Below are 25,312 nucleotides of genomic sequence, written 5' to 3' on the forward strand. Positions count from 1 at the left end.
TCAGCCCTGGCAGTGTTTGCCTCAACGTGATCTGCGTCGGTCTACGATCCTAGTAGTACTACATCAGACACTAAGGGTCTCGGTGAAGATCGTCCCTGAAAACTCGCCGGTTGTTTACGCTTAATTTCTTGGAGTACGGAGCCTCCCATAATTCTCCAAAATCATGAAATCAAAAATACGTTCCTTTATGTCTTGTTGATCACCCATAAAATAATAAACGTTTTTTGTTATGTCCGTCTTGATTTTCAATAACTTAATGAGATTAACATTAATTTAAGAATATTTCGTCACTTTCATTAAAATTTTACAGAAGAAACAATGAATATTTTCTAATAAATCAAGATTTTCATATCCCCGGCACCCGTAGCGCCGGGAGCAACCACATCAACTAATCTAATTTAACATATCATCGGGAGTTCTGCGTTTTTGAACGATCAAAAACATAGCTCTCGTTGCTTTATCGTATAAGTACTTTTTTGCCTTAGCAAAGTAAGCATTCCGCGATGAACTAGCGGCGCCTGTGCGCGCGACGCCTGATTCGTTCAATAAATGTATTTAAATCTGAATTGATTACGATGGGATTTTAATATCCGGAGCCATCCCGTATTTGCGATAAACTGGTTATTCAATGGTGTACCCCAAAACATGATAAACTCAATTCAAATTCAATATAATCTTTATTGTCCCATTAGTAAGTGGCTGCGGAGTGCGGTGTGTAGGTAAACTGTGGATAAACTGATAAATTACCTCAAACTGAACGTTGTAGGTAAGCCTATATATTCATTTTGAATCGAGGATGCCTAAAATAACCTAAAACAGAATTTCGTCTAATAACGCAATGAAATATGCATCACAAATGTGCACAAAAAATATTAATTTCTGAGAAAAATCACAGGGGCTTGTAAACTGGCTTGGATTTTACTTCCGGGTTGTTGATAATCTCGCGAGAATGGCACTAAATTTAAACTGCAAATAAATTCAAAATATCACAGAAATACCTCGTGTTGATGTTGTTTATTTATCCACTATAGAGTTTTGATAAACAATTGGCTGTTAACCCTTTCGCTACGTGTGACGTTTTGGAAACGTCATATGAGTGACACGTGCTGTGCGTATGACGTTGTAGAAACGTCATGCACCTATTGATTTATAACTCGAACGCGTACACAGCAAACAGTATGGAAACGCATGTAAGACAAGATAGTTAGCTTTCGAAACAACAGATGGCGAAAATGCGTCAGTAGTTGGTGCTGTCAGCCTGTTGAGCACATGGTAATTTGCGCGGGATTGAGATGGCTCCCCACTTACGTACCTCTACCAGCGGAAAAGGATATCCCATATCAATTGAATTTCTTTCATCCACACCGTAGCATCAATCACCAAAGACTGAGATAGGCACTTGGGTGAAAAACTGAAAAAAAAAAATTTCTAACCCATCCTGACCCCCCCCCAACACGCCCCCCCCTACAGAAAAGGCTGTTGGTATGATTTTTTACTGATTTTCACTAAATAACATCATAATCTTCGATAAAAACGCGAAAAATCGGGGTTAAAAACAATTTGAAAAAAATCGAATTTTTCGGAAAATACCTTACGTACGGGGCGGTGCAAGCGTGTACGCAGCGAAAGGGTTAAGGATCAGTATCAGCGGGCGCGACACCTTACTATATTAAAATAACAAGGGATGAAACGGCTTCGCTTTTGCCTGTGACCGTATTGATGCGGCGGAAACCACTGCGCATGCGCGGCAACTTTCCGAAAGGTTAAGATCAGTTCAAGTTCAATTGATTCTTCTCAAAAACCTATGTCAAGCCAAGGCAATCACACTTCTAAGGAAATTATCAATTTTTGAATTGATGTAGAAAAACTATAATGTGTAGTTTGATTGACAGCTCACAAGCGCTCGGAAGTTGCCGCGCATGCGCAGTGGTTTCCGCCGCATCAATACGGTCACCGGCAAAAGCGAAGCCGTTTCATCCCTTGTTATTTTAATATAGTAAGGTGTCGCGCCCGCTGATACTGATCCTTAACAGCCAATTGTTTATCAAAACTCTATAGTGGATAAATAAACAACATCAACACGAGGTATTTCTGTGATATTTTGAATTTATTTGCAGTTTAAATTTAGCGCCATTCTCGTGAGATTATCAACAACCCGGAAGTAAAATCCAAGCCAGTTTACAAGCCCCTGTGGAAAAATATCAAAAAATTCGGCGAAGTGGATATTTAACCGTATACGGCAAAGTATTTACTTCCGCTATTTTACGACCGTACATTATTGCTACATATATAGTATTAACTCATAAGATGAGAGTAACAATAAAATCATTATTAGCCCACTTGGGACTTTAGTCCCAGCGGGCTATTGCGTTCACTTTTCGTCCGCCATCCGTCCATCCGTAGACGGAATCCAGTTTTTTTGGGAAGTTTTGAAGACGCTTCAAGGTAATGTCTTGATATTTGGGTTACACATGTATCTACCCTATAGACACATCTTCAGCCCAAAAACTGGCCTGGCAGAATCAAGATGGCCGACTGGCAGCCATTGTTGTTCGCCAAAATCATCACTTTTTAGGCCTACACATTTTTGAAATTTTTGAGGGAAATTTTTAAGATGCTTTGATCAATTACCTCGATCTTTCCGATATATGTGAATCCCCCCAGGGCCCATCAGCATAACAAAAATTGGGTCGATCGGACTCAAGATGGCCGTCCTATGACCTTTTAAGTGCCCAATAATGTTAATTTTAGCCCAAATTCGGAGTCCTGTAGCTTCCTACTGGTTGGCCATTTCTCATTGCAATTTGTGATGGGTATTCTTTGAAAAGGAATGTTTTATATAGGCCCTATGAGACAGGTATTTTTTCATCGGCCAATTATGACGCGATTGGCAGCCATCTTGGTGTCACCAGTACTCATTCGTAAGTGGGAAAAAGTTTTTCCACATTATATTGATACCTAAGCGTATTTTGCTACCACAATCAATTAGAAAGTTGTAGCTCATAACGTGTTCTATGATTGTGGTGAGTTTCAAGGTCATTGGATTTTGTATATGGCCACCAGGGGGCGTTGAATGATACAATATCTTAGCATTTCTTTATTATATTCGTACCTATGCATATTTTGTAACCACAATCAATTGGAAAGTTGTAGCTCATGACATCATCTATGATTTTTGCGAGTTTTAAGGACATTAGTTATTCTATATGGTCACCAGGGGGCGTTGAATAGTAGAATAACTTAGTATTTCCTTATTATATTGGTACCTAGGCATATTTTGTTACCATGATCAATTGCAAAGTTGTAGTTCATGACATGTTCTATGATTGTGGTGAGTTTCGAGGTCATTGGGTTTTGAATATGGTCACCAGGGGTCGTTGAATAGTAGAATAACTTAGTATTTCAATATTAAATTGGTAACGAGGCATATTTTGTTATCACAATCAATTACAAAATCGTAGCTGCTGACATGTTCTATGATTGTGGTCAGTGACATGTTCTATGATTGTGGTCAGTTTCAAGGTCATTGGTTTTTGTCACCAGGGAGCGTTGAATTTTGAAATTGTTAGATTGTTGAGCATTTGAAACCACTTCCCACGTGGGCATGGTGTCCCTGGACCCCTAGTATTGGGTTTAGGGTTAGGGTTTCGGTAGGGTAAGTGCACAGGGGCTCGTATTTAAGTTTGGGGGTGAACTGTATCTTAGATCATCCAGTATCCCTGGTATGTATATGTATAGTATAAGGGATACTGGATGATCTACTGTCTGTCACACCTGCTCTCCGTGCGACGTTTTGGTCCGTAATTTCGTTAATAATCGGTTTATCTCTGAATATTATGCATCAATTTGTTCAGTAAGGAATTTGCATTCAGAAATAAATCGGAGAGCGTTGTTTTCTATCTGCCACAGCATATCGCCTCCACAGCGCATGTGCAGCGGAAGTAAACAAACACACGTGTCTGCTCTGGTGGATAGAAAATACCGACTTGATGTCGATTTCTATCCGTCAGAGCAGAATCCTTCAACTGCTCTGGTGGATAGAAAATACCAACAAGATGTCGATTTCTATCAGTCAGAGCAGAATCCTTCAACTGCTGTGGTGGATAGAAAATACCCACAATCACGATAGGTAAAACACAATATCCGTGTTGACGCGATGAGGAGAGAATCCCACAATGATAATAAAAAGTCCGAAAATGAAACTTCGAGATAGTAGTTTATTCAACGTTTCGACTATATCCTAATAGTCATCTTCAGGAATAATGAGATACTACAGAAATTATGAGATATATATACAATCCAGGGACAAAGAGACTAATTCAAGTAATCAGAGATGATACAAACTAAAGGAAAATTAACGTAGAAACAGTTACACGCTAAAATAGATTAAAGGGAAGCAAACTAAGGGGTGATTATAAACAACAATAGTGAGTATAAATATAAATGAAACTTAAAGTCAGTAGTAAAAAGAAAGACAAACTAGGGGGCACTTAAATTAAAACAAAGGTGAATACAAGTTAAGTCAGAGACGTTCAAGTAAGTGTTGATTATGGCGAAGGTGCGACGGAGAGAACGAACCGAGCACCGGAGATAACTGTTTCGCGAGAAATTTAGATAACCGGTATGTAGGAGAATTACAATTGGAGACTATAGGGCGCAGTGGAACATTATCTTTATGAATTTTAGGCAATCCATAGATATATGGTAAAGAGGGAAGACGTATTAAGAATATTATCCCTGGCAACGACAAATTTATATCATTTGATGTTACTTCCCTTTTTACCAATGTTCCTCTTGGACCTACTCTTGATTTCTTAAAACGCAGATTACCATCACTTAACATTAACTTCGGCATTCCTACGGATTGTATCATCGACCTTATCTCTATTTGTACGACGGACTCCTTTTTTGAATTCAACAATTGTTTTTACGAGCAGACATTCGGTATCGCTATGGGAAATCCTCTAAGTCCTATTCTAGCTAATTTATTCCTAGAACATGTTGAATCTGAAATATTGCCTCTTTACACTGATATTCACCCTAAAATCTGGCTCAGATATGTTGACGATGTTCTGGCTTTGGTTCCCTTTGACTTCAATGTTGATAACTTTCTTATATATTTAAACTCCCTTTACCCGTCTCTGGCTTTTACGTATGAATGGGAATCTAATAGTAAAATACCTTTTCTGGATGTTTTGATTTTTAACTGTGGATCCTTTTTGAAATTCGCGGTTTATAGGAAACCTACCAACGCTGAATCCTACCTCCATTACTTCTCTTTTACTTCTCCGGATATTAAACTCGGTTTAGCTCAAGGATTATTTCTTCGCGCTTTGAGAATTTGCGACCCCTCATTTCTACCCGATGAAATTCACCATATTAACCAATCTCTCAAAAAACTTGCCTACCCCGATTTCCTATTGAAAAAAGCTCTACTTAAAGCTCGTACTACGCATTTTAGAAATAACAACCTTAGAACTCCTACGTTGGCTACCGATAAACAGCCTATCATTGTACCGTATGTACCTTTCCTCGAGAATTCTAAAGTTTCTCTTCGGTCACTAAATAAACAACTCATCTTTAAATACAATAATAAACTTAGTAACATATTGATTAACAACAAACCGAAAACCGAATCCCTAAACTGTGGAATTTATAAAATACCTTGTAAAGTTTGCGACAAAGTATATATAGGAGAAACAGGTCGGAATCTTAATCAACGCATAAAAGAGCATAAATTAGATGTAAAAAACTTTAAACCTGAAAGCGGAGTTGCTAGTCATGTTTTTCAGACTTCACACAATTTTGATTTTGCTAATGCTGAATTAGTTTACCCTTGCAGCGATAAAACTAGAAGACATATTTTGGAATCTGCATTAATTATTGAAAATTCGAACAACGTTGTAAACCTTAACAATGGTTTTTCACCCCATAATAAACTTATATCAAAATTCCTCTGTAAACTGGTTAAACTCAACACTTGATTTCCCCTTTAATTATTTGTTATTTGTTCTCTCATCAATTTCGTCTCTGACTTAACTTGTATTCACCTTTGTTTTAATTTAAGTGCCCCCTAGTTTGTCTTTCTTTTTACTACTGACTTTAAGTTTCATTTATATTTATACTCACTATTGTTGTTTATAATCACCCCTTAGTTTGCTTCCCTTTAATCTATTTTAGCGTGTAACTGTTTCTACGTTAATTTTCCTTTAGTTTGTATCATCTCTGATTACTTGAATTAGTCTCTTTGTCCCTGGATTGTATATATATCTCATAATTTCTGTAGTATCTCATTATTCCTGAAGATGACTATTAGGATATAGTCGAAACGTTGAATAAACTACTATCTCGAAGTTTCATTTTCGGACTTTTTATTATCATTGTGGGATTCTCTCCTCAAAATACCCACAAGATGTTGATTTCTATCCGTCAGAGCAGAATACTTCAACTGGTGGATAGAAAATACCGACTCAATGTCGATTTCTATCCATCAGAGCGGAATACTTCAACTGCTGTGGTGCATAGAAAATACCCACAAGATGTCGAGCACAAATCATGTTCACTCATACTGCGCAACACATATCGAACACTGATAATCCCCGCTGGCTGGGGATTTAATCCCAACGCAAAAGAAATGGCACCATCTTCCATAGACATCTCACTTTACCCAAGGAGCATGTTTTGCTTGTTTTTTGCAGCCAACCATGTCACATACTGTGCGCTGCGCGTGTGGAAGCTTCTTAGCCGCTATCAGTTTAGCCCTGACGTACGCTCTCATGAGAATGGCATCATTTTAGAATAGGCATGTTGGCTGGACCCCATTAGTAAGAGCTAGAGCATTCTATAAGATAAAACATGATACAATATAATGAGAGCCAGAAACATTTTCATAAAATCATCATTCATAAACTTATTGTCCATAAAAATGTTATTTCAACTAAGGGTTTTAGGCACCGTTATGTTGACATAATAAGGGCTAAGGACGCAAGCATTTCCTATCTTAAGCTTTTAAGTCTTTTATGCAACTTACCAACAACACAAATGGGCCACAACTGCTCCCATCCGATTGCCTCGCAGACTTTAAAGAACCAGTTTTCCAATCACCAGGTAGTTCTCCAATTGTATCCGTTCGACATTTCATGAATTTTCTAAGAGGATGAAATTAAGGGAAGACATGGTATAAATGAATTTTGTGCTCATCATTTCGTGTAAGCAAACTAAATGTATTACAGAATGTTTGATTCGACTCATCAGAATGAGGACATTTGAACATACCGGTACTACATGCATAGTAATTTTATTCTAAGGAAATACTTCCATTTGTTGATTAATGTTAAATTCTGTCGTGATGTCATTGAGTCAAGCACCGACACAGTCATATTTCGCACATCAGCAGCCAGCAAAACCCAATGGTTTCCTCGGATGTTAACTGGCATGAATGTCCATTGATACAATGACATCTTAATCTGCAACATAAAAAAATACATATTCAAAGTTAGTTATAACTCTGTGCTAATAATTTAACACCAAGATTTTTCAGAGAAATACAATTTATATGATACTTTTAAAGAATCATATTTCTCATCAGTCCATTCCATATATATACCTACGCACACACAGTCTTCATTCAATTGTCTGGGCATTACCTTTTTGAAAAGCCAAAGCTTGAAATCATTTCTCTGCCAGAGAACCCCCAAGTAGGATGAAAGGACGAAGATGTGGTTTCCATCCTTCATATTTTGCTCTTCCATTAACTGTCTTAAATAGGAGTTCATTGCCTACAGATAAATGTTTAGATGACAAAATGATAGGCCTACATCATAAAGTAGTTTTATAGACACAACTCTAGAACAACCAACAACCCTACCTTGTCGTTTAGCCAAGTGTTGCCTTCTAAGAAAGGAACTCGGTGTATATATATGTGGTGAAGTCTTACAAGTCTTACACACAAGGCTATGGCCATAATGACACATACCAATTTTACTTAACAATATCGAGGATAGCCTTCGTTTTTGTGTGAATGACAACACTCTTGGGGCTAACTTCGAAATGTTGCGCACCAACTTTACTTGAGCATCTTCATCTCAAGTCGTCAATAAGTGAAAATGCCAAACGCTCCATCAAGTCAACAGTGCAGGCAGCCGTGTTAATAGCAGATTGAACTACCTGCTCCCATTGGCTTGATTCCTTCATTTCACTGACCAATCCTTTAAAAAAGATTTGCTGCTTATTAACACAACATCTCATAATAAGTAATAAAGTACATTTCTTTTTTTTTATACAAAATATATTTACCTTTAACTAACTTCAGCACTTTAGCACATTTCCAGGAGCTGTCAAACTCTTCTGTAAAAGTAAGTTTGTAGTCCTAATCCATTCCATACATAGCAGTTGGTCAGGGATATGACAAAAACTTTTTAAAGAATTATGTCCTATACCTAATTGATCGTTGCATTCTTCATTGGACGAGAGCTTACACCATGAGCACAGCCACTTTTCAGGTATATTAGTCAGTCCTATGTAGCTCAAATGACATATCACTGAACAAATCTTACAAGTAACGTAATTGCTAAAATTAATATAAAATATGGTGACATATAAATATAGATCTCATATTTAAACGTGACAATTCTTAGTAAGGCTTGATATAAAATAACTTACCAGATTTTAAAGGAACATCATCATTGAAAATTATAGTCTGAATATTTCGAAAGATATTACATCGGGTTAAAAAGGATCATAAAAAATAATTTTCAACATTCTCACCTGTCTTTAGGATGTTTCTGACAATGCTGACAAACTTCAACGACTTCATCTGCAGTTCCATTTTTTACATCATTAACAGCAGCCGGATATCCGATATCTGATTCGTTCTCAATGAAAATAAAAATTCAGAGCATTGATTCATAAAATGTAATTCATCCAAGGAATTGATTTCAATCACATGCCAGTTTGAAATACTTACGAATTCTTGGTTGATTAGCGTTGGTATTTGATCTTTAGTAGAAATGAAATCCGACTCTATACCAGAAGGAACTTCATTCTTGTCACTTCCAGACACTTCATTTAATGGCAGATCAACCTTGAAAAACTTCCTCATCTTCTCAGCAGATGTTCCTACTCGATCGGCAAAAGGATGCTTTCTTTTTCGAGCAACCGGACGACTGGCAGATTTTTCGGTTCATTCAGCTGGAATTTTTGTTTCTTCACGGATTTATCATCGCCAATTGAATTAACAATAAGCCCATTTTCACGCGAAGCACATGCTTGGAATTTATCAAGTAAACTGCACAGGCCTGATTCCAATTCGAGTAAGTCTTCATTGTCGCCGACTAAATATGTCAATGATGTTATCTGCTTTAACATATCTCGGCAATGTGAAGCAACAGCATGGAATGAACGTTTTCTAACAGGTAACTCATTCAATTCAGGCTCTTCACTCACAGTCACATCATCACATAATTCAGGAAATATTTCTCCATTTGGGGCTTCATGAGTTAGAGTCTCTGTTGCAACATGTTTTTGAACATCTAAGGTGAGAAATGGGCTTCTCCAATATGCATCAGGTAGATCATCAAAGCCCTTACCAGATATGGAAAGGGCTAAAGAAATGACGATGTGCCTCACCGTAGTCCATTTCAAAAGAAAATTTCTGGAAATGAAATGGTAAAAAAAATGTAATGAATTAATTCAAATTCTAATACGTTTTTTAATATCTGAAAGAATACCACCACAGTAATTTAGTACAAACAAAACTACCATTAACAAAAGAAACAATATTTCATAGTTAAGAGACAACATTTTTCTATAATTTATATATGTGGAGATTAGCAGAACACAGAAGAATCAAACCAACCAAGTGATTGATGTTTTAGCAGGTACAAAGCTAAAGTAAGGATATGAAAAATAAACCACAGCTATTTAGATAATCAGGGAAGCAGGAGCATACCATTACATTCCTGTGACGTCCAACTGATTAAACACTGACAACAGAGTTAGACAATACTACAAAGTCTCTTTATTCAGCCACGTAACTACATCCGGCCTACACTAGGTTACATAAACAACCTAACACTAATACACTGATGTAAGACACTACAATCCCTCCTTTTACCAGATTTTGAATGAACTTACAAAACTAAAAATCTATAATACGAATAATTTGTATTTCCCGTTAACCACAAGTATCTAAATTAAACATTATTAAGTCCAAACACCGTCCTAGTGACTAAACTACTCTCGTAACCCAACTATCGTTAAACTTATAACTTGACTTAGGGTCCTACTAATTGGAACTTCATATAAGCAAATATCAAACTCAGACATCATCCAAAATTCCGTTAACTAATTAAGATACAGCTGCTACGAATTAATTCATCACTACACGTAATCTTTATATCTAGCCGGTACGCATACGTTTCGACCTGATCTCGTTTGTACCGGTTGATCGTCAGCCTGCAACTCCGAATCGAGCAAGCCAGAATCGGTGACTATACCGTCGGGCCTGGACTCGATGTCAGAATCGGAATTAGATTTCTCGTCAGCATCATCCGCCTCTACAAATTTCTTTAGGTGAGCGGGATTTCTGACGTACTGGTTTCCGCTCTCAGATTGAACCGTTACGCCTTTATCGTCCCTGCTAACTACTACTAAGGGCTTATCCGCGTAACGCGTACACAGTTTATTCTCTTTCCTCTGTTCGATCAGTACGCGATCACCAGATTTCAGATCGCTTGGTTTAGCTCGACGACGCGTATCTGCGTAATCTTTGCCTTTTTGTTTCTCCTCCCTATCGCGATCTCTGACGGCCAGATCTGAGACATATTCTCGATCGCCGAACTCAGGCAATTTTGTACGCATTTCCCACCCAAACATAATCTTGGATGGCGATACACCGGTCGTTTCTCGCGGAGTGGAGTGGTAAGCTAATAAGAACTTATGCAGTTCTCCCTGCCAGTCCTTACCCTCCGCTTGCGCAATCCGCATGCTCTTTAGTAATGTCCTATTTTGCCGTTCTATCTCCCCATTAGCCTGTGGCCAGATGGGGGGCTTAACCTGTGCTCGATATTATTCTCGGCCAGGTAATGTTCGAATTCTTCCGAGATGGATTGCCTCCCGTTGTCAGTTTTCAGCGACCTTGGTAACCCAAACGCTGCGAATATCTTATCTAAACAACGTATTATCTCGCGGGACCTTACATCCCTGATTATCTCGACTCCCAAGAATCGCCTATAATAATCGATAATTGCCAATACGTATTCCCCTCCCGGCATCGGGCCAAGGAGGTCTGCGGCGGTATCCTGCCATGGCCCAGCCGGCAGCTCGTACCTATTCAACGGTTCCGGTCTAGACGGCAGACTAACAAGTTGGCAACCCCGGCATGGGTTCACAACTCTCTCTGCATCACGATCTATGCCCGGCCTCCATACTTTCGCTCTCAACCGACGCTTCGTTTTCACGATCCCTTGATGGCACTCATGCGCGAGGTTCACGACGCGTTTCCGTAGTGATTCGGGGATAACGATACGGCAGCCCCGTAAGATCAGGTTATCGACAGCGCAAAGTTTAGTCTGAACGTTCTTATACCCCGGCAGACAGTCGTGCCACTTATCCGTCTCGATGCACTCTCTGACGATTCGTAGCTTCTCGTCAGACTCGGATGCTCTGCCGATCTCTGAAACCGTCAGCGCGACTGGCGTAGCGTGAGCTACGATAAACCGCACATACTCCTCACCCATATTGTCATCGTTTCCGTCTGACGGATTAATCAGCCGCGAAAGCGCGTCTGCGGCCATTTCTTTACCGGGAATATGCTTGACGGTGAAGTCATAGGGTTGCAAACGTAATACCCACCTCTCAATCCGCGCGCATGGTTTAGACCTTGGCGAATAAATGAAAGTCCTTGTCCTGCGTTTGCACTAACATTGCCCCCAGACCGACTGGGCTGGCGTCGACTATAATTTCAGTCCGGGCACCCTTTTCGAAATACGCTAGTGTATCTGCTTTACCGAGCTCTAGTTTCAGCTTATCAAACGCACGGTCGTGTTCTTTACCCCAGTGGAACGATACGCCGTTTGGGTGAGCTGTCTCAACGGATCCGCGATTGTCGACAAATTATTAATGAATCGACTACTCAAATTCACCAAGCCCAGGAAGCTCCGGACTTCAGATGCGGAATTCGGCTTCCTTGCCTCGAGAACAGCTTTCATGCGATCTTTTGTCGGAGATATACCATTGGCTCCGAGAATATGACCAACATACTCTATCTCGGGTAAACGTATGTGGCATTTCGGCAGATTCACAGTGAGTCCGTTTTTTGCTAAAGTTTCCAGCACTTTGATAAGACGAGCATCGTGCTCATCGTCCCCTTTCCCGTGAATAATCAAGTCATCTGAAATGTTCGCGACGCCCGGACAATCAGCAAGAACCTGCTTAACGACATGTTGGAAGAGTTCCGGGGCTGAACTTATACCGAACATAAGTCTTTTATAACGGAAAAGACCAAGATGACACGAAAACGTTGTTATACTGCGCGATTCCTCTTCAAGTTCTAACTGGTGAAATCCACTCTTCAGATCTATCTTATTAAAGACAGTACTGCCATTCATGCTCTGAATTACCTCGTCAACCGTCGGAATCGGGTGACGCTCATGTATGACGGCTGTGTTTGCTTGCTGCATATCTACACAGACGCGAATATCCCCCGACGGTTTTGGCGCAATTACAAGTGGAGAGACCCAGGGCGTCGGTCCTTCCACCTTTTCGATTATGTCTTCCTCAAGGAGCTGATTAATCTTCGTTTCTAATGTGTCACGCAAGGCGAATGGAATTCTCCGAGAATTCTGCGCTACCGGTTTGATATTCTCATCCACATGGATTTTAGCTTGGTAGCCCTTTAGTTTACTGACCCCCGAACAAATTTCAGGATATCGTTTCTCAATATCGCTTATCGTTATGCGTTTGTCGCTAATTGTATTAATGCCCAATCTGACCTTGAGAACGCCCAGTTTCTCAGCAGTAGATTTTCCAATCAGCGATCTACCTTTACTGCTAATAACGAGGAACTCCCCCTCCACAGAACGGTCGCCAACTCCGAGGGTTGTGACGAATTTACCGACTGTAGATAACGGTTCTACTGAGCCGTATGGGTAGAGTTTTTTCGATACCCGCACCGCAGTGCAGCTGATTGTCTGCTTTTTCAAATAATTCCACGTATCGGAGTCAATCACATTCACGGTTGAACCCGAGTCAACCAACGCTCGTATAAGTATACCGCCTACTTTTAAATCGATGACGCCATCGCGCATCTCGTGACGCAACGAAAACAAGCTCTCTCCGACTGTGAATGGATATTCGGCCTCGTCATCGGAATCTCCCGCCACTGCGTTTGTTTTGTTTCTGTGTCTCGGCTCCCGGCCACCAGTGAACTTACTCTTACAGCATTTTGCAAAGTGACCCACTTTTCCACATTTCTTGCAGGAAGCTGACTGAACAGGACATGATTTATCTTTTGAAATATGTCCCTGTTTCCCGCAACGGTAACACGGAATATCTGACTTCGCGCCAGAACGATAATTTCTACAGTAAACATTCGGCTTCGGTTTCCTCCTATCTACCTGATTAACCTCACTTCTCGGTTTAACTTCCTCCATCAGCCTAGACTGTATATCGACGGCTTCCATAGCTCTTGCTAGACTCAAAACAGTATTCAAATCGAGGGCTTCGCCTTTCTGAAGAAGTTTCCTTCGTAGCTGCGAGGACCTACATGATTCAACGACATGTTCGCAAATCTGTTCCTCCTCGTCGGCAAACTCACATTTTTTCGCCTGATTGCGTAATCTGGCAACAAACTGGTCTACCGTTTCCGAACCCTCCTGTTTCACGGAACGAAAAATGTCTTTCGAAAGTTTTATTTAATTTCGGGACGAAATAATTATCTAACTTACGAACCGCCTTTTTGAACTCATCATTTTGCTCGCCTGGGACTTCAGGAACGAAACCTACTTCTGGTAGTGTTTCAAACATTTCCTGTACATCCATTCCGGCTGAGTGGAGTAACAGGGCTCTCTTCTGGCCCGCGTCCCGTATACCCTTTCCTTCGACGTAATAAAGAAACCCTTTCATCCACCGTTTCCATCTGGGTCCCACGCTCGAAGCATCCCCAGCACAGTCAAACTTTACCATCGGAGCGACATCCATTTTGCAAATATACGTTTCTAATATGTCAAGGAAAGTCTATACCAACTTTAGTTTATCCTCGTCGCCATTTGTGACGTCCAACTGATTAAACACGGACAACAGGAGTTAGACAATACTACAAAGTCTCTCGAATCAAAATAAATTTTCCTCAAATCAAGGTTAATATTTTTGATAGATTGACTTGGTGGAGCATGATTTGGTGTGCAAGTACGTGGTTATATGTGTACATTTAGTTAAAGCAAAGCCAAAGATTTTTAATGGAGATATCCAAGACGACAGACTAGGAAATCCTTCTGGTATTTCAAGAATTACCTTAGATCACTAGAAATCTGAAAATATAAGTCAAAATAATTCAAGACATACTAAATATGAGCAAATGAGTATTCTTAGTCAGAATAGCCACTAGATGGTGACTAGATAGCATTATAAAAACCCCTATGAACCAATTAAAACATGTAAAGTAAGGTCAAAGATTAAAATAACTAAAAGAAATTATGTTTCAGACTCTCACTCTTTATCTCCTTTACCTGCAAGATGAGATAAACAGCATGTATGATTCTTCTTGCTAACTTTGTATCTCGAATCAAAAAGCCTGTTTGATAAAGATAATATTATGTGCATTAGGATGGGCTTACTCATTGTACTTGTCAGGAAGAAAATACTTACCAGGATACCAATCATATCACTGATCTTCTTATCCTTATGATTTTGGAGATAGGAGTGCTTGAATTCCTTGTTCTGACAATACCATTGTTTGTGTTCACACTTATCAAGAAACGGTTTTGCCGAAAAGCATGGACCCAGTGCTATAAAAGATAGTTCATACAGCTAAGATGTAAAGAAAAAACCTGAACAAATAATAACTTACTTATATAATCTAAGATTATTTACCTGATGATGTTTTAGCCAATACGTATCCAGCCAATGCTGCAATTTTCCCTGCCAAAAATCACTTTGTTTTAGACTATCTATGGCCATTTCAAATTCGTCTTGGGAAACTGCCTGAGCCAATCTGCGTAGTTTACTTAACACAGCTTCTTTCATGGCTGTAACGCCATTTTCTTTTTTAGACACCCATCTTTCCCATGCTTGTTCGCATTGGAAATTGCAGATGAATGTCTGACAACCTGAAGTTGATATTTGAAAACATTTATCACTGAACCTAGACACTCAATTTACCTTTGAGAATTTAAATAGTTATGAAAATATTCACCAGGAAACACTTCTTCTGTAGCTTGAATCTCTTCTTCACGGAAGTCAGTCATGAAGTAACGGGGATTGAATGATGGGTTTCATTGTTTAATTATACCAAGAGCCTCAGCTATGTTTTGTTTCATCTTCGGTAACAAATGATGCCACCACAACATAATTGATGATAAACAAAGGTACCGCGTACTTGGTTGTTCGGTATGTTGCGTCCAATAAAACAAGTTCATTTCCGTAGCGAGCCAGCAAAGTTTGCTGCCACAATGTTTGTTGGACAAACAAAAATTTTCGTTTCAAGTCATTAGAATCAGTTTTAGATGTCCGACAAAAAAATCGATCTTCGGGAAAATCGTTTTTCCAAGTAGTCACTTTGCCAATAAGGTTTTCAACATCGAACCGTGAGTTTCGTTGTTCATTACGAAAGCAATTTACTTGCCAACGAATTTGGTTCAATGTAGGGTAGAACCTCTTGTTAGTTTTTTCTGGTAACTCTTTGCCCGCAAAAAGTACATTGCTGACAAGGAATCGAAGGTAATGCCTCGCTTATCAGTAACACCCTCCTGCACCAAATTTCCGATATCATCGATTGTTTGAGAAATTCCTCCACACTTAAAATATAATGTCAACACAAATATTTATCTGTCGGTTTAGATTTACAGGTACAAGTTGTGACAACCATAAATGATACACACCTTATCGGAAACATGGTTTGTATGTCTTAACCATTGATCCCACAGACAAATCACTTCTCAGGTTTGCTGACATCGAATCCATCTTGTTCTTACTATATTCATCTGTAACCTGTATCAAATAATAATATGGTATGTGTTCTCTGACTATCATAAACAACTCATTTTTATAAAATATTATACCCTACCTCATAACCAGGAAATCTTATTTATTTCTTTCAATAAAATTTTAGCCTGGCAACCAAGCTTTTTACAATTTTGGATCTGAAATTTCCTTTTTATCGTTTTGTGATCATCCATGCTTGTTTGCTGCAATAAAGAGAAAATGATGGGATTAAAAAGCAATGGATTTAAATCGAAACCACAATTGCTAAAATGACCACCAGCTCACATGTTTTTTTTCATGATAATTCTTTTTAAAAGTGGTTTTCGTATCCTTTAAATGATGACAATCCATTATCAGTGACCCAGCAATCACAAAAGGGGTGCCATCAAAACCGATCTTGTTTTTCCACTTGCTGTTTGTGACTGTCATTTCCTTCCACATAATCTTGTACTTATGTCCGCTGAATGGATCTGATAAAGAAGCAAAATGTTTATGTTATATTTCATTCTCTATAAAAGTGCAGATACGCATCTTAATTCATATCCACCAGGGCAGAGTGGATCAGTGAGGAAACCTGCCCTGGTGTACAGAATCTTCAATTGGTGTAAAGAATCTTTAAAGGGTAACTGACACTTTTTTAAAGATTTTCTACTTTTTACACTAAACGATATATTATAGTATACAATAAGGCTAGGTGATTTCATAATTGGAAAAATCTTTTCAATCTAGTCAGAATTGATGATTTTGATGTTCGCGCACCTGTTCAGTGTATACACTCCTTCTGCTGAACGCGTGGTACTGTGTCTATTAATAGAACTACGTCACTAAAGTGACGGATCGGAAATGATGTCTATAGAAATGAATAGGAAATAAGCTACAAGAGCAATTCAACTTAATTTTATACCTATTTGGCACTCGAATTGAGACAAAATGCCTCTTGATTTTGAAAGTCTACACATAAGCGCAAAAATAGGATTTGAATAGCAATCCATTGCATTTTCTAGTAGACAGCAAGGAACGAGGATGTTTAAATCATCGTTTTGTATTAACATTTAGTAATAAGTAAGATCATGGTTAGATCTAAGAATATTTTGACTTATGAACTGATGAATTTTAGACAGAATTAGCTGCAAGAACAATTTCAATTCTTTTCTTGAAATATACCTCGTATTGGTAGCGGCTTTGGTCACAAAATTAGAATATTTCCTCATCCATCCTATTTTAAAACTTAGAAATAATATTTGTGAAAGATTTGTGATGTAATCTATCAAAACTCTTCTGCAGCGTGAAACTTTAATCGAAAAACATTATTCCTTTGAATATATGTTGTAACGCGCTATTTGTGATTTTGTAACAAGATTTTTGACCTCATTTCATTGCTTACATCGCTTGCTGTTCAGCGTCGGCTAAATCAGCAGGTGCACGCTGCAACGTCATTATAGGCAGAGCTGAGAAATAGCGTCTATAGAAATGCGTTGAATTATGAGGAAACTGCGTGTATTTTCTGTTATATCTCAATGCCAGATTGTTTTTCAGCTTTGAAACTGGCCAGGGAGGTAAAAGGATCTATTGTCTATTGCATAAACCTAGTTCAAAGAATCAATGAGTAATTTGAATAGGCTAAATCGATCAAATTGAAGATGCAGATTTCAATCCGCTGCTATGAAGCTATTAAAGTACACTATGCTAAGCTCTCAGCACTGTTACTGCTGCTCCATAGTTCACCTATAGTTCAGCACCACAAGCATACTATACAGTGTCTTATAAGCGATCACAGATTTTGATCTCGCTGAAGAATTAATAGATTCATATTCGTTTACTATTTACTATTTTTCATAGTCATTTAAAACTTGGTAGTTTGAAAACTAACACTTCAAAACTCTACAAAAACTTTCAATAAATTTCTACAGCCTTTACAACAACTATTCAAAAGAATAATGTTTTTTGATTAAAGTTTCACGCTGCAGAAGAGTTTTGATAGATTACATCACAAATCTTTCACAAATATTATTTCTAAGTTTTAAAATAGGATGGATGAGGAAATATTCTAATTTTGTGACCAAAGCCGCTACCAATACGAGGTATATTTCAAGAAAAGAATTGAAATTGTTCTTGCAGCTAATTCTGTCTAAAATTCATCAGTTCATAAGTCAAAATATTCTTAGATCTAACCATGATCTTACTTACTATCAATAAATGATAATACAAAATGATGATTTTAGAGGGTTTTAGTGTTCAGAGGGTTAGGGTTTAGAGGGTTAGGGTATAGCGTTTAGAGGGTTAGGTTTTAATGGGGGTTTAGGGATAAGGTTTGAGAGAGAATTTAGAGGGTTTAGTGTTTAGAGAGTTAGAGTTTACAGGGTTAGGTTTTTTTTTTTGGTGGGTGGTTATGCTTGAGAGTACCATAGTTTATAAGGTTAGGGTTTAGAATGTTAGAATCCTAGTTGGTTTCTGTTATGTGGGTTTCTTACAAGTATATGTAATGTTAACATGCACTCAATGTGAAATGTAGCAGGAGATCAGTAGCCTATAGCTTTCTTGTCAACATTGTGGAACGATTTTCAAAGACTCACCGGCCACGCTTGTTTGCAAATTGCATCTAAATCGATGTGTCCATTCACTGAACCACTCGAACGTGCACGTCTTTCCCTGGAAAGATCTCTAACACGCGCCCTAAAGGCCATTTACCCCCTGGTGTATCTGACGATATTGCTAAAACGACATCCCCGACTTTAAAATCTCGTTTAGTATCTGTCCATTTTTTGCGCGAATTCAACTGTGGTAACCATTCTCTCATCCATCTTTGCCAAAAATGTTTCATGAGTTCTTGGACATGTCGCCATCTTCTTCGTGGACTGAAATCCTTTTCATCTACAGTATCTGTCGCGAACTGACCTTCCATTTGACTGAACAAGAAATGATTTGGTGTCAACGGAACGTCATCATCTGGGCTAGCCGACTGGTATGTTAACGGCCTGGAGTTAATCAGTGCTTCAGCTCCAGTAAATGCCGACATTAACTCTTCATCGTTCACGTCTGCGTTCTTCAGTATAGCGTATATAGCTCGTTTCGCTGACTTGATCATCGTCTCGTGGACTCCTCCAAAGTGGGGTGCGAGTGGCGGATTGAAGTACCATTTCACACCTTGGTTTGCCGTTGTATGTCTCATCTTTTCTTTGTCTAAAAGTTTCACCAATTCTTTGAGTTCGTTGTTGGCTCCAACAAAATTTGTTCCGTTGTCTGAGTTCATCTCTATTGGCAGCCCTCGTCGATTAACCATTCGGTAGAATGCATTCAAAAACGCATCTGTGTCCAAACCGAATGCGAGTTCTAAATGGACTGCTCTGCTTGACAAACACACACCTGCCAACCATTACGTTTTTGCCGTATTCCGTTCCGGTGCTACCCGCGGTAATACGGCGTTACTGGCACAGGCAATGGAATACGCTTTTTTCCGATATCGTTCCGATGTTACGCGAATGAGCAAATAAATACGGCCTCAATAAAAATCTCCTTATATTATGTCAATAAAGGTAATTTTGCAGTACATAATCGGTATTTTAATGGTTTATTAACATTTATTACGGGGAAATTTGGTTTTTATTTGAGTAATTGTCACGAAGTTTCCATACAGCCGGGAACCAGTCTAGCGAATTTTCGGTTACAACGAGTAATACCGGGAACCAGTCTAGCGAATTTTTGGTTACAACGAGTAATTTTCATCGCTCAAATTGTCATGAATGTTGCAAATGGCGGACGAAGTTCACGACGTTTTGTCAAATCTGGAAAATTCGGAGGGTTCTCCGTCTTCTTCGTTAAAATTAATTTCTTTAGTAGTTTTAATATTCTATAGTAGTTTTAATATTCTATATTCTGATTTTAATCCAAAAATTCGTTACTGGCCATATTGAAAATGTTACTGGCAAAGGTCACATCAAGTCTAGTGGGTCACTGGCAAAATCTAAAAAATACTGGCAAATTTGAAAAATGTTACTATCTTGAAAAATTCAATGTTGGCAGGTCTGCAAACATGTGAAAAGACACAAGTAACGCTTTTCTCTGCTCTTTCCGCGACCCTGTTTCGTGATGAATGGTCCACCAAAATCCACTGCTGTTCTTGCGAATGCGCGTATAGGCATCTTTACCCTAAGTCGTGGCAACGGTGCCATGACCTGTGTTGCAGCCTTAGCTTTTCGTTTCTTACATGTGCAGCATTCACGTTCAACATCTCGGATCGCTTCTCTGGCGCTGATCATCCAGTATCGCGAGGATAAACTTGCCAACACTTGATTTGTACCACCAACATGATGGTATTTCTCGTGGTGGTGTCTTACTATCAACTTTGTTACGTGGTGATGCCTTGGTAATATGATCGGATTCTTCACATCGTAAGCTAAGAATTCTACATATTTTAATCTTCCTTCACATCTTATCAAACCTTCCTCGTCTAATCTTGGCTTTAAACTGAGGAGTTTGGTGTTTGATTGTAAACTCTTTCCTTTAACCAGCAAGGAGTATTCTTCTTTGAATCCTTCGATCTGACATCTTCGAATTATCTCTTCTTCGATGTTTAGTAACTCATCTGCAGACAGCTCGCCTTCACTCCTCTCAGTTTTCGGTACTCTACAATTGTCGATGAATCTGTGTACCCACGCATGAACGCGCAATAGACGATTCCATTGTGAATATCGTTCTGGATTCAAACGCCAATCTTCGTCAGTTTCTTTAAGTTTGATAAGCATCGTGAATTCTGTCTCCCTGGAGATGAATTCTTTCTTCAGTTCTTGTTTGGCTACCTGGCTTGTCTGGACTCGATTCACTGGCCACTCGTCTTCATTCTTCACGAGAAATCTTGAAACAGTCCACCATATACTATTCTCATCCGCCAGTTCATCTGCGGTTATACCCCTCGATGCTAAATCGGCAGGATTAGCTTTCTTAGGTACGTATCTCCATTGTGTTGGTCTGGTCTTACTTTGAATTTCGCCGACTCTGTGTGCTATAAACGCCTTCAGAGTTCTTCTTCGGTTTCTAATCCACCATAACACATTCAAACTGTCCGACCAAAAGATGACTTCTTTCATATTCATTTCGTATACCTCAGTAATTCTTTCAACCAGTCGCAATCCTAGAATGGCTCCCATCATTTGAAGTCTTGGTATGCTACTAGAGATTAAAGGAGCGACGCTAGACTTAGCTGCGATCATTCGGCTTGAAACTTCGTCTGTACCCTTGTACGTGCACACCGCGTATACAACTGCACCGTAACCATCTTGTGATGCGTCTACAAATGGGTGTTGTTGCACCTTCTTTGGTGTTGCCTCCGATGCGACTCGTATGCACCTAGGTATTCTTATCTTCTGCAGATCTTCTAGTTCTGCAAACCATTTCTTTATCTTCTTCTCGAGATCTGGATTCTGCTCTTCGTCCCATTCTACACCGTCCACCCACATCTCTTGCATGATTATCTTAGACCATAAGATAAATGGAGTGAGAAATCCGAGTGGATCAAACAATGAGGATATCTTTGATAAAACCTTTCTTTTGGTGTACGCAAATCCTTCATCTTGACTCGTAGCTTGGAATTGAAATGTATCTTTCTCTGCTTGCCATGTTACACCCAACGTCTTAATCTTAGGAAGATTCCCATCATCTAGATTGATCTCCGCTACTCTATTTTCTTCAGGTATTTGTCGTAATACCTCTAAAGAATTCGACATCCACTTTCTTGCGTGCATGCCTGCCTTGCTCCACAACTGAACTAACTGAGAATATAGTTCGATGGCCGTTTCGATATCTTCAACTGAATCCATACTATCATCCATATACGTCGAGTTGTGTACAGTCCTCGCTGCCAATGGATATCTATCTTCGTACTTCTCAGCATTCTTTCAAGATACATATTGAGCAAGGAATGGCGATGAATTTACCCCAAACACGACTCGATTAAACTCGTATACATCGGGTGGCTTGTTTGTCTGCAGGTCCTGCCATATGAATCTGTGGTATGGCCTATCTTCAGGTGCTATAGATATTTGAAGATACATCTCTGCGATGTCACACACAAAAGCTATCGGATATCTTCTGAATCTCAACAACACGTCAAACAAGTCTCGCTGTAGCTTCGGCCCTTGATAGATCGTATTATTGAGTGATGTGCCTGCAAACTTCGCTGAAGCATCAAAAACTATTCTTGTTTTTATCGTTGACCTATCTGGACGAATCACTGGAAAATGTGGTAATTACCAATGACCTCTGCTGGTGTCTTCTCTTTTATGTCAGCGACTCTTCCACTGTCTTGAGCGCCTGTCGATCTTCTTGACTTAGGATTTCTTTTGTGGACCCAAAGTTCTCTATTTCCCAGAACTTCTGAACTGATGAACTAAGTTCTTGATCGGCTTTGCTGAAGTATTTACTTACAAAGTTCGTCTGAATATTTGTTGTTCCATCCGTTTTCCCGATGGACAACCAATACAAGTCCACCCAAGTGGTGTTAATCTTGCCACTGGCTCTTTCGGTCTTCCGCGTATATCTCTATACGAATAATGTAGTTCAATGTTGTCTATACCTATTAACATGTCTACAATAGGTCGCCTGGACGTGGGAACTGTATGCCTTTCAGATGATTCCACTTATCTCTATAGCCGTTCCAGTCAACTGCTTTCATCTGGCCTGTTACTCTATCTGTGGTGTATACACTGACTAGGGTATCTACCTGTCCGTTCACACTCTCTAACTGTACTTCTACTGGTGTAGTAATAAACGTCTCCGTTTGTCCGTTGATAACGTTTACTGTTACTTTTTCCATCGACCCTCTCAGCCCTAGTTCTGCAGCTACGTCACTGTTCAGGTATGTTTTGGTGCTTGCATCGTCTAGTAAGGCGTTTATTCGAAGTTTCTTCTCGCCATTTTTCAAATCACTGGTACTGTTCTCATGGTTATGAAGTTGCATCTGGTGTTCTGAGTTATCGAGCCTACGTCTTCTGATGGCTGTGTGTTACAACGCTCCCCTTCCGTGGCAGCGCTCTCGCAGTAGCTCGCTCTAGGTGCGTCGCCGTTTATTAGCTTTTCTCTATGCAACAATCGGTTGTGTGTTTCTTTACATTTGTTGACTCCGCAAATCCGGGTCACTTTACAACTTGTTCCCAGGTGACCTTCTACAAGACATCTGAAACATAGTCTGCTTTTCTTCGCATGGTTCCATCTATCATCAATATTCATCTTTTTGAAATCTTCACATTGCCATATGGGATGATTCGTCCCACAAACACGGCATCCTCTTCCTGGATCACTGTTACCAACAAACATCGTGTGCGGCTTTCTACTGACATTTGAGTTATACTGATTTTCAGCAGTCACACCTTTGACAGTTTCGTGTGCTATTGTTTGAAAGTCCGCTTCTTGGTTGATCCATGTTCGCAGTGTTTCTACTGACTCTGGTTTAGACTTCTCGAACACCCATCTATGGTATCTCGATACCATTTGCTCTGGTAATTTTCTTTGTAGACTGTGGTACAGAGAACCTTCGCCCAGTTCTGATTCTTTTCCGGCTTCTTTTAGGTTTACCACGGCAACATCTAGTAAGTCCGCGAGCTTCTCTAGATCCCGGGCGTTTCCGTACCTGATTGGACGGAAGTTATTGAGTTCTTCTATGTATATTGCTACCTGCCGCCTTTTTCTTCCAAACTTTCTTTCTAGACATTCTTTCGCTCTCTGGTAAGCTGCTGCTGAATGTCCTAAACTTTCTATGCATTTCAATGCATCTCCTGATAAGTACTGACGCAGCTGTAGTAACTTATACTCAGCTGTGGCAGGTGCGCTGTCAATACACGCCATAAATGCCGCTTTCTTATTAGCATATGTTTTTCTATCGCCATTGAATACAGGGATAGAAACTCTCTTGAGTTGCTTCCACATATCATGGCCCAAAGTAACTACTTGCCCTGCGGCAACGGATTGAATATCGCTCGCCGTGGTTTGCTGGCTTAAAACTTCATCATCGTCCCCATCCATAACCTCTTCTCGGCTCAGGGCTATCATACTCGATGGCTCATTTTCTCTGATGTAGATGACGTGTTACCATATCTAACATTTCTTCTGCGTAGACTTCTATTTCTTTCGACATTTTCATCACACTTTGTTGATCTCTGCTGACCACATATTTTTCACTTAACTCCATCATGACTCCTAGAACATCTTCCCGCTTCTCGTCGTAATTTTAGAGGAGTTCTCGTATTCTGGTCCGCTCTCTGTTGTTATGGACAGCCTCTTCAATGTTGTGCCGAATCCGTGTTACGGCAGCCTTTCCTCTTGATTTCTTCTGCTTCAGAAGTTCGATCTCTGGTAGTAAAGTTTCGTTCACTTCACTTGTTTCTGCTACTGTATTTTCTTGACTTGACATCTTTTTCTTCTTTGTCTTCTGTACTTCGGTTCAACTACGCTCTGCTACCAGTTTCTTATGGCTATGCGATAAACTAACCACAAGAAGATTTCTGTTTTCTGCTTCTTTATTGCTGTTTCTGATGTGTCTAAATTTCGACTTTTGAACTGCTCTAATATACTAAATTCTTATCATTTTATCTTCAAAACCTATTACCGATTATTATATTAAACATTCATCATCATGTGAATTCGTCAGAAAGTCTAGATAAAGCATAGCGCAGGCATTAAAATGTCATTAGTCTAATCTATGAAAGTTTTACTTTTTACACTTGTTCGCTTCTCAACAGTAACCACAGGGAAAAACTTCTTGGGAATTTCAAAATAATAATTCCAGGCTTGGAAATATTTGGGATTTTGAAAAATTTTCCTAAAATCAGGCAAATATTTGGGAAATTCATTTACATTTCTATGTAAATGAATCAGCCATTCGCAGATCGCAGCCCAGATCCTATCAGCCCAGCTTACGTCGACTGAGCCAGATACGATATCTGCCAGGTTGCTTGCCTACTTATGTTGGTTATGATTACTTGAAACTGCACCAGCTCAGATGGTCACACTATAAGCACTTTGAGAATAAATTCAAGGTACTTTGAATTATTGGGATTATATTTGAAAAGCTATTTCTTTAAGATCTTTATCTTTCTGATTCGTTTTTGAATACAATTTGCCA

General features: G+C 39.4%; 4 protein-coding genes and 1 pseudogene across 5 annotated transcripts in view; 1 reads left to right on the plus strand and 4 right to left on the minus strand.

Annotated features, from left to right (window-relative positions):
- Positions 1–691: 691 nt before the first annotated feature.
- LOC141902919 (gamma-glutamylcyclotransferase-like) overlaps positions 692–25,312 on the plus strand; it is a 67,549-nt gene continuing 42,928 nt past the window's right edge. The window contains exon 1 of one of the 2 annotated variants that reach the window (XM_074790881.1): positions 692–766. The gene's annotated coding sequence lies outside the window, so the exon portion shown is untranslated. The remainder of the gene's footprint in view (positions 767–25,312) is intronic. The other variant, XM_074790880.1, reaches the window with a different exon arrangement.
- Positions 6,560–7,775, minus strand: LOC141902085 (uncharacterized; annotated as a pseudogene).
- Positions 18,818–19,450, minus strand: LOC141902087 (uncharacterized). Its single transcript, XM_074789727.1, has one exon. The coding sequence runs from the start codon at positions 19,448–19,450 to the stop codon at positions 18,818–18,820; it is 633 nt and encodes a 210-aa protein (XP_074645828.1).
- On the minus strand, positions 20,208–22,025 carry LOC141902088 (uncharacterized). Its single transcript, XM_074789729.1, has one exon. It carries the CDS (start codon positions 22,023–22,025, stop codon positions 20,208–20,210), a length of 1,818 nt encoding a protein of 605 aa, XP_074645830.1.
- On the minus strand, positions 22,474–24,240 carry LOC141902090 (uncharacterized). Its single transcript, XM_074789731.1, has 3 exons — positions 23,304–24,240; positions 22,916–23,190; positions 22,474–22,734 (listed from the first exon to the last, which is right to left on the minus strand). The coding sequence occupies exons 1-3, from the start codon at positions 24,238–24,240 to the stop codon at positions 22,474–22,476; spliced, it is 1,473 nt and encodes a 490-aa protein (XP_074645832.1).

Source organism: Tubulanus polymorphus, chromosome 3, assembly GCF_964204645.1.
Source record: "Tubulanus polymorphus chromosome 3, tnTubPoly1.2, whole genome shotgun sequence".
Classification (NCBI taxonomy): Eukaryota; Metazoa; Nemertea; class Palaeonemertea; order Tubulaniformes; family Tubulanidae; genus Tubulanus; species Tubulanus polymorphus.